The sequence below is a fragment of the Primulina eburnea genome, chromosome 1, assembly GCF_022965805.1.
Source record: "Primulina eburnea isolate SZY01 chromosome 1, ASM2296580v1, whole genome shotgun sequence".
Taxonomy (NCBI): Eukaryota; Viridiplantae; Streptophyta; class Magnoliopsida; order Lamiales; family Gesneriaceae; genus Primulina; species Primulina eburnea.
Window position 1 is genome coordinate 2,201,944 of NC_133101.1, and position 10,292 is coordinate 2,212,235.

The 10,292-nt window shown below is 33.9% G+C and overlaps 2 protein-coding genes and 1 long non-coding RNA gene across 4 annotated transcripts; 2 read left to right on the forward strand and 1 right to left on the reverse strand.

The window, feature by feature from the left end:
* Positions 1 to 1,144: 1,144 nt before the first annotated feature.
* On the forward strand, positions 1,145 to 2,173 carry LOC140810232 (germin-like protein subfamily 1 member 16). The gene is made up of 2 exons (XM_073168107.1): positions 1,145 to 1,377; positions 1,477 to 2,173. Exons 1-2 carry the CDS (start codon positions 1,251 to 1,253, stop codon positions 2,052 to 2,054), a joined length of 705 nt encoding a protein of 234 aa, XP_073024208.1. The 5' UTR covers positions 1,145 to 1,250; the 3' UTR covers positions 2,055 to 2,173.
* Positions 2,174 to 4,601: 2,428 nt separating this feature from the next.
* Positions 4,602 to 9,202, forward strand: LOC140806662 (uncharacterized). 2 transcript variants are annotated; one of them, XM_073163227.1, is made up of 3 exons: positions 4,602 to 4,992; positions 6,637 to 6,708; positions 6,981 to 9,202. In XM_073163227.1, exons 1-3 carry the CDS (start codon positions 4,983 to 4,985, stop codon positions 9,122 to 9,124), a joined length of 2,226 nt encoding a protein of 741 aa, XP_073019328.1. In that variant the 5' UTR covers positions 4,602 to 4,982; the 3' UTR covers positions 9,125 to 9,202. The 2 variants fall into 2 exon arrangements, with proteins under 2 accessions (XP_073019328.1, XP_073019362.1); XM_073163261.1 differs by having other exon boundaries at positions 6,984 to 9,202.
* On the reverse strand, positions 5,248 to 7,105 carry LOC140806756 (uncharacterized). Its single transcript, XR_012112593.1, has 2 exons — positions 6,976 to 7,105; positions 5,248 to 6,715 (listed from the first exon to the last, which is right to left on the reverse strand). It is a non-coding gene; the product is annotated as an uncharacterized lncRNA (long non-coding RNA).
* Positions 9,203 to 10,292: the final 1,090 nt, after the last annotated feature.

The following is a 10,292-nucleotide window of genomic DNA, read 5'->3' on the forward strand; positions in this document are numbered from 1 at the left end:
GCAACCGGATTCTTACATTGGAAGATCAAGAGTTAGATAATGAGTTAATAAGATTGAATAATATCTCCACTAGTATGTTATTTGAGTAAAGTCCGAAAACAAAGACATGAGGGTTTATACCTAAATTAGGCGATATTATACTATTATAGAGATATGTGACTTGACACAACAAAAAGTATTAGAATCATGATCTAGATCGAGCTATATAGGTGGAATCTTCAGATATTTAAACGAAGGAGATGGGGCACCGCTCCCAGTAAATCCGTCATGAGCTCTTGAGGTGAGTGATGCTGCCGATTTTTCATATAAGACGTGTGCTCCAATGCAGTGAAAAAGAGTGACCTTGATTGAATGGCAGATAGAGCTGAGGGGAGGTTCCAAACCATGAGAATAATAGTAGAACTTTATTTGATGGGAGGATTTGGGAATGCAACCAAAGTCCACATTAGAAGATCAAGAGAAAAATCACGAGTTAATATAAATTGTAATATATCTCCATCAGTATGTGACATTTTGTGTAAAGTTTAAAAAAATCCATTGATATATACCAAAAGTGGACAATATCGTAGAACTCCAGCATTAATTATACAAGAATGCAAGTGTTTACAATCTTAAAACACACATGAGTGCGTCTCTCCTTATAAATATTTTTAAAAGCCCAATCGCGTCCATAGGATATAGTCCTTTTTTTTAGCATGTGAATTTTTTTTAAAACAAAACTTATTAAAAATAAGAGAATTTTTAATTTTACAAATTTAATTTCTATATTTTTTAACAAAAGTATTTAAAAAATAAAAAATCAACTATACAAGCACCAAAATAATAGTGTGTGTGTGTGTGGTGTGTGTGTGTCTATATATATATATAAAATCTTTGCTTGAAATTCAGTTGAAAGAGTTGAGCTAACCATAATACCTATTATTGTACATCTACAAAGAAATCAAGCAATGTAATGAGGAAAAATGAATTTTTCCTGTGATAGATATAATTTTTATCATCAGATTTTACTTGCGATTTAACTCTCTAACTAATGATAAGTAGCTTGGCCTGAGTTTTCTTGTATACTATATTTAGCCTGAAAAGATCAAGCTAAGTACATTGCATATAAATTTTCTCCAACCTTTCAACTATAAATAACCCAGTTTGCTTCGATAGATATGCAGCCAAGATTTGAGCAAAACAAAAGTTAGCAAAGGAGAGAAATTTTACAGATTCTCTCAGAAAAGAAAATAAACAAATTAATATATACCATGTCTGCGACTCGAATTGTGGTACTGTTCTTGGTCATTTTGGCTGTGGTTTGGTCAGGTGCTTATGCCGCCGATCCAGATCCGTTGCAGGATATCTGCGTTGGATTCAATGATCCAAAGGCCGCTGGTTTGTGGCTATTTTTCATATTACAAATTTCTAATAAGATTTAATTATTACTATCTTGTTTCTAATGTTATTCCATTCCATGAATCATATATATTACAGTGGTGGTGAATGGAAAGTTTTGCAAGAACCCCGAAAACGTGACAGTAGAAGATTTCATCTATTCTGGTCTCAACATACCTGCAAACACTTCAAATCCTCTTGGAACAAATATAACCACTGTTTTTGAAGATCAGCTGCATGGCCTTAATCACCAGGGAATATCTATGATCCGAATCGACTACGCGCCAAACGGTCTCAACCCGCCCCACGTGCATCCTCGCGCCACTGAACTTATTCTGGTCGCAAAAGGCGTCCTCTACGCCGGTTTTATAGGCTCGAACCCTTCGGACCCGAATCTACCGAACAAGCTCTATGCAAAGATAATATATCCGGGAGACGTGCTCGTGTTCCCGAGGGGATTGTTGCACTTTCAGCTAAACGTGGGGAAGACAGATGCACTTGTGTTTGCTACCTTTAACAGCCAGAATCCGGGATTCTTTAACATACCGGACGCTTTGTTCGGAACCGAGCCTCCTGTCTATCCCGACGTTCTTGCTAAAGCTTTTCAAATGGATAAAGGAAGCATCGAGTATCTTCAATCACTCACCCGTATGAGGATCAAGGGAGAAAATTATTAAATCCCATGGTATTGAAATTAAATCATATATGATATATTTTCTTTACTAAATAAATGAAGGACCTCATGTTGTATTGGTCATATATATTAATGGTTCATACATATTAACTTTTGGATTAATTAATTTTTGCTTATTAGTTTTTTTAATCATTCGCTAACGACGATTATATATCGGGAAATCTCATACCTTCACAACTAATTGTAAAGGAATAACAAATTTACACTCCAACGCAAATTTGAGGATTTAATAATGAAATATGACTGGGAAATCAATTGATTAATTTGGACTTAATTACAATTATTTATGTATATAATTGCACGAAAGTCGAAAACTTTCATAATTTTATAAAATGAAGAAGTGGGCAATTTCATGAAGAAGTTCAGACAAAAATATTTAATTTCCACAATACATAATTCACCATATTTATATATGTAATGTAAATATATAAAAGAGAAAAATATAATATATAATAAGGTGTATTGTTATTTAATGTTTTGGAACCATTTTTTAAATATATTTGATTGTATTAACTCCAGAAATTTAAAATACAAAATAGAAGTTCGTACCTAAATAACTATCCGAAAATGTATTTATTTCTCCTTGTAGATACAATAATGGATTATCGACTTTTTACTACTAGTTGAATATAACTTACCTTACTTCTAAAATGTATACGTACAACAATCCATCCGTCTAAATTCAATTTTTATATTTAAATTTATCATTTCTGTTCTACTATTTTTAATCTAAAAATGTTTGTTTTTTTACAAATGTCTAGAATTTTTAAGACATTTTGATGGTTGATACCCGATTATATTTATTCAGTTAAAATTGGCCCTAGAAGTGCTTCAAGCCCATCAATAAATCTCTTATAGAAATATTCACATTAATAGTAAGACTCCGTGGTTGAATCTCCCCTTGATCTCTATTTTGGCTTTAAGCTGCTTGAGGCAGATTGTTTTAGTCGGTTCAGTGTTTTAGTACTTTTGTGACGCAGTGACGTCTCAATTTTTTGTGTTATACGGAGTGCGCGACGTCTAATCGTATCCGTATTGTTTTCCGGAGTTTCTTCTGATTCAATATGACATTTTATTTTACTACATACAATCAAAATATTAAGTTATAAATGGTATTTACATTTACTAAGAAGACATTTTAGTCATTTATATGCATTTTTATTGTTTAACCTATAACTCAAACAACAAAAATTAAAAGTAATTTCCCATTTAACTTACTACACTATACTCAAATATACAGTAATTCAATAAGTCGATCTTAATAGACAAAAAGTAAGTGTATTATGGTGTATATATTTAATAATAAAATATTACTATTTATTTATTTTATATAATATTATAAAAAGGATTAAAACTATGGGACCCAACCGCCAAATTATTATTGACCAGCAGTTTGTGTGTTGCACTCCATGCTCCCCACACTAAAATTTATTGGTCTTCCCACTCCCGTGATCTGTACATATGCAACTTTACGGGTAATTGCATTTGCCCCCTCTATATTTTGTAAAATCCCATATAATCCCCAATATATTTTATTTCCTATTTTATACCTTTCTTGTGGAAACAAAATCAACATTTTTAATGTGAAACAGAGGCCATGTGTTGTTTTCTTTCTTTTTTTTTTTTTATTACAGCCATTTTCTTATAATAATTTTTACACTTGAAGCAATTGATATGTAAATACTTGAAAATTATTATTAAAATTAAGAACTTTTAAATGTAATATTTATGTATGATAATTATTTATAACTAGTTAGAATAGCTTTTCAAGTCGGATTATTTGGTTAATTTAGTGTACAATTATTTTAAAGATGACAAAAACTTGTGTGGGACGGTATCACAGGTCGTATTTTGTGAGACAGATTTCTTATTTGGGTCATCTATGAAAAATATTACTTTTTATGCTGAGAGTATTACTTTTTATTGTGAATATCGATAGGGTTGATCCGTCTCATAAATAAATATTCGTGAGATCGTCTCACAAAAGACATACTCTTTAAATATTGTTATAGGTTAAGATAATTTACCATGATAAGAGTAAATTGTTGTACTATAACACTAAAACTAGCTATCTTATCATTTAATTTTTTATAATATACAATATAAGATAATATAGATTGTATATATGACAGATCCATCTTATGTGATTTTGTAAAACTTTGAGTAAATTGCATCGATATCTCATGTGAAAATTTAAAAGTAAAAACCATTTGAGGAAAAATTTCATTAAAACCCTAATTTTTTTCAAAATCAGACATAAAACTTCATGAAAATTTAGATAAATCTGCTTGAGCTTTGAAAAATGAAACGTGCTCGATTTGTTTAAAAGACCATTAATGTTGTGAAGGGGATTTTGTGATTGTTTGCGTTGGGGTGTCATTTCCAATTCCGGGAAGAACATGAAGGGCATGTTGTAATTATTTGACTTCGAAGGTTGCATTTGGAATTACCCAAACAAGATTGTCCCTTACGCAATGGCTCGCTTCTGCCCGATATATTCTATTGCATTAATAATGGTGAGAGCAGAAAGCGGACACAGAAGAAACATGAAAACCAACAGAGAAAACAAACATAAAATATTACACAACAAGATTTATATAAATTTCAAAACGTCTTATCTAAGGATTTCGTGCGTTACATTGTGTAAAAGTGGCACAATCAACATCATTATTCAACGACTATCCAAGAATAAAAGTGTTGATCTATGCACTTTGTTTTCCACTGCCCACAATAATTTCTGTGCATCCCATGTTTTCCATCGCCGGAGCACTTTATCTTTTGGCCCATTTTGGTTGTTGGATGTATGCGAGAAAGCAGTTGAGTTTCAAGAACGGGCTTTACCAGTATGAGATGAAATCTTAAATACTGCGGGATTTTGTGGCAAAGTATCACCATTGGAGCAGTTCTCAAGATGAGACCAGGTGGGTTTTTTTTTCTTTACCTTCGCACTTTAAATACCTTTTAATATTCTACACGTTATCTGTAATAGTGTTTGCTGGTTTCATTTATCGGGTCTTTTTTTAATTTTTTCCCTTCGCTGTTAATAGAAAGTTGGCATTTTTATTGAGAGTTTTGGGTAGAAGAGAGCAATATTTAGTATTATACAGGGAGTGGTGGTTGTTTAGCTCAGTCACTGGATATGTAACGGTAAAAGAGTGAGTTGAAGAGTAGGGCGACTTCGCTGTTAATAGAAAGTTGGCATTTTTATTGAGAGTTTTGTGTAGAAGAGAGCAATATTTAGTATTATACAGAGAGTGGTGGTTGTTTAGCTCAGTCACTGGATATGTAACGGTAGAAGAGTGAGTTGAAGAGTAGGGTGGATTAATGGAGGATGGAGCTTGGACTTAGGGAATGTGCTCGAAAAGAAAATGGATGTATTTTTTTCTTCTTTATGCCGTATCTTGCACTAGTCTAGCTTGTTACCTTGAATTGAGTAATCATGGAGGAAGAAGAGGGACAGTCTTGTCCACTCAAGGCATTCACATGACTAGCAAGTGACTTGCATTATATAGGAAAAATTGCATAGAAAATTTGAAGTTGTGAACCAACTGCAGCGGCCTACACCTCTAGATGACCTGGCAATTGTGATGAAATAATATGAATATTCAGTATAGTTAACTTGTTTTGCAATACAATATAAATCAACAAGGAAAGACAACCAAATCCACGGGATATGTAGTCACCAATCTATGGAGAAAATATGGAAGAGAACAACAAGATATAGGCTTCCCTGACATACAAAATACAATTCACGTATCAATTATTTTTAGAATCTCCAAATATGCTGATTGTCCCAAGCTTGTGTGTCGTGTCCTCAAATTGTTTTGGGAGGCCTTTCGCAAAAATATCTGTTACTTGCTTTTTTGTGGGAAGATATATCATATACATACACTTTCATATTTAAACTTTTCTATGATGAAGTGGCAATTAATCTGCACATGCTTACATTAAAATCTCGTACACAAAGATACTATTCACATATCACATACTTTAAGAATACCCAGCAGGAAATAACTTGCAAGTGACGCTGACAATATGGCAAGTTAATTGGTGCATTTACACTTTTTTGGTGATCAGTCGGGCTTTATGATGATAGGAGTGGATTAGGATTTTAAACAATGAAAAGGAAGAGGAGTTTGTTTCTTTGCCTTTTTCTTTGCCATTTTCCAGTACCGAGTTTGTTTTTAATGAATTTTTTTGACATTGAGCCAGTGTAGCTAGCTAAGTGAACTGGATGCACAGTTACTATAAAAGTAATACACCAGTGAGCTACTGGAGCTCATGTTTGCATTATAGATTTTGGGTCCTGACTATTGATATTACTCTTTGGTTAAAGTAATGAAAATTACTCAGACGAGCTTATGCATGGGGTTTGGGGAGAGAAACATATGAAATCAAAATATTGTAACGTGGTGATGAGGGTAACAAATTGGAGATTGTGTATCAAGAGTGCAACAGCTATCATTTCCATGGCCTTGAACAAGACACCTTGGGAATATCTGTTTATTTATTTACTCTTCAAGGTGTAGCATTCAGTTCACGGGTTGTGTTATTTATGTAAACAGGTATCCAGAAAAATGATTCTGACTCGTCCCCTGGGCCAAGTTTGGATGGAAGTTTTAGAAAGCTGGGATCTGGTTTGTTCTATTCAGTTGTTTTATTTTCATTTGCATTTACATTTACATCGAAAATTTTAGAACTTGAATGATCATGAAATTTGGACTCTACAATCTCGCATCTTAATTGATTTGAATGCGCTCTCTGTTACACTGCTTGAAACTTTAAAAACAGGAGGAAAAAAAGGGACAAAATGAAAAGGGAATAACATTTTAATACTGAGTAGTTATCTTCCAAGTTTTATATATTATAGTTTTTCCTCTTTTCTAAATTATAGCAAATTTCACAACAGCAGCAGCTTTTACATGTTCAATCTCGAGCAATTCAAGCAAAGTTATACCAACTTCAAAAAAGGTGCATAAAGCCCTGAAGGAGTATGCAATGAGGCTGGTTGATCCTAATCTATTTACGGAGTATCTTGAGGATTGGGTTAGCGAGAATATCTGTGGTAAAACAAGTTACGAGGAACAATGTTTTAGCTCTCCCTTCTTGATTGATGAACTGCGTACCTTCGATTTTGCGATGGAGGGTGTTTTATTTCAACAACTACTGCGGATGCCGTATCCACCTTATTCTTCCGACAATCTGAAAGAAGACGAATATCTTGCACTGGAGGATTTTATCCATACTGCCGCAGAAGGACTGTGGCGTGCATTTTGGCATAAGAATAAGCCTTTTCCATATTTCGTATCTTGTCCAAGTTATCCTGGATCGAAGTTTTATACAGTAGACAAAGCAATATCAAGGGGAAGAATCAAGGGGCTCTGTGGTGCAGCTTTATTGTCAAACAGTAATGGCAATTTAAATGCACATTGGGATGATGTTGTCATGCTCCTATTATTCAAACGAGATGTTCTGAAAGGTAATGAATCGGGGTTTTCTCCTTCTATTATTTGTGAAGCTCTTTTCTATGCTATTCACTTGCTGTTATCCAGGAGTTTGACCAAGTACGATGGTGTTACTGGTGATTATGTTTTTGTATCGGTTGTCGACTCTAAGTTTGGAGGTGTCGTTAAACTTGGTGGCAATCTTGGAAAACTTGAAGTGGACATTAGTAACCCATATGAATCTGTAGTGGAGTGGATCAAATTTCATGCAGAGGTAAGTATTTCCCCTGTGGACAAAATATGGAACAAGCTCGGAAATGTAAACTGGGGGGACTTGGGAACTTTACAGATTCTTCTGTCGATTTTTTACTCGATGATTCGGTGGAACGGGCCACCAAGAAAGTCGATGGCTTCCCTAGCAGAGAATCACGGTCGCCGACTCCAAAAACGCCGAATGGAGAGTCAATTAAGTGAAAGAGAAAATGCTCTAGTAGCTTATGAACATGGTAACAACCACTATGGAGAAATCGTTGAACTAGACCATGAGAACAAACAGAACATGAAGATGAAAAGTCCACGCTTAAAGCTTAGACCAGGTGAAATAATATTGCTCGAGGATCGAAACCAGGGACTCAAAAGTTTCCAAATACAGAAATTTCTAGATGATAGGAGTGGTTGCTCATATATTGCCGCAGCTGCAGAGAATCCTGCTGAATTGTTGACTTTTTATGTTGGTGCTCATTCGTCTCGTCTGGAGCCATCTTGGGAAGACATGAATCTATGGTACCAAGTACAAAGGCAAACCAAAGTGTTGAATATCTTGAAACAGCAAGGCATTTCAAGCGAACATCTGCCTCAAATTATTGCATCTGGCCGAGTCATGCACTCTGGCCATTGTGAAAAGAAAAGCTTGAAAGGATGTTGTGACCATCCGTGGTGTGGAACCCCGATTCTCGTTGCATATCCAGTAGGTGAACCAGTTTCATCCATCATAGCTCATTATGGCCCATTTTCTGCTGAAGAATCAATACGCTGCTGCCGAGATTGCCTTGAAGCTCTGAGAAGAGCAAAAATGGCTAACATCATGAATGGTGATATCTCCCCGGAAAACATAATACAAGTCGTTAACAACAAAAATTCAATTAAAAGCAGATCATTCGTTCTCATCTCGTGGGGTCGTGCCATTTTGGAAGATAGAGACAGCCCTGCATTAAACTTACAGTTTTCATCAGCTCATGCCCTTCAGCATGGCAAGCTCTGTCCATCTTCTGACATAGAGAGCCTCATTTACCTCATATACTGTCTTTCTGGTGGAGTGATGCAGCAGCAAGACTCGATCGAATCAGCATTGAAATGGAGGCAGCGATTCTGGACGAAGCGTTTAATACAGAAGCATTTAAGCAAGGTTTCGCCTCTCCTGAAAGCGTTTGCCGACTATGTGGATAGTATATGTGGAACACCCTATGCTGTTGATTATGATGTGTGGTTAAATAGACTGAATGGGGCTGTTGATGGATCAGTTGAGAAGGGGAAAATGGTTGAAGAGTCGCCGAGATTGAAGGATTTCGCAGAGTCTTCTGCAACTTCAGGTGGTGTGAATTCAACATAGAGAGCATTTTGAGTTCTTGTTTTGGTTGCCTTGATAATGGAGTTGGCCATTTAATTGACATTTTGGATTTGGTTGATTAATCTTATTTTGTCTTTGTTTAAATTTAAATTGGATTATTTGTATCAAACATATTTACTAGTTGTAGTCTAATTGGGCACAAATTAAATGAAAAGTAAAAAACTACAAAACATTTCTTGTAAAATCAATAATTTTTTAAATCCTATGCGTTTAAATCATAAATGTAATATCCTTCAAAGCTTTAGAGCAACTCAGGAAATATCTAATAAAATAGTTTGACTAAAAAGTTCGAATATGTTCAAATTCATTGATAACTTCAAATACAAATTAAATATTTTTTCTAATCGAATAAAAAAAACTCAGATTGCATCGATTGACTCGAATAATCTGCACCTAGGGGAAAAATCTCTTGTAGTAATTATCCATAATTATTGATGTCGATGATTGTAGTTATCACGTAACGGGCATGACGAGCAAATATGACAATGAGAATATGTGAAGAGTTGAAATAAAAATGGGATTAAAATAATTTTCTTTTAAAATAATATAAGCAACTTAATAATAATAATAATAATCATAACATGAATAAAAAATGAATTTTACAATATTTGGTTTTAATTGTGGTAAATGTTTCGAGAAAATATATTGCTAAATGATTTCGGGAGTTAAAAAATAGGTTTAATATAGCAATAAGACAGCTTTTACTATAGTATAAATCTTTAAGATTTTGTTTAGTCATATTATTAAATCATGCTTGAATTATATTTGCGTGGATGATAATTAACGTGAAATATTTTAAAATTTTAAATATAATATGTTTGTTTAAAATAAATTATATATCACTCTTAATTAAGAATTACCTTGGTTATTAATTATGGAAAAAAATTATTTTTCAAATATTGCATTATTTCCTTTAAATAAAAAAATTGAAGCACCATTTCGAGTGCAACAACTTTTTTTGAAAAGAAACAGTGTTGGAAGTTTAAAATCCTTCCGAAGCAAATTTTTGTTATTATTATTAGGCAAAAACTTGTGTGAGACGGTCTCACGGATATTATTTGTGAGACGGATCTCTTATTTGGGTCACCCATGAAAAAAGTATCACTTTTTATGTTAAGAGTATTACTTTTTATTGTGAATATGGGTAGGG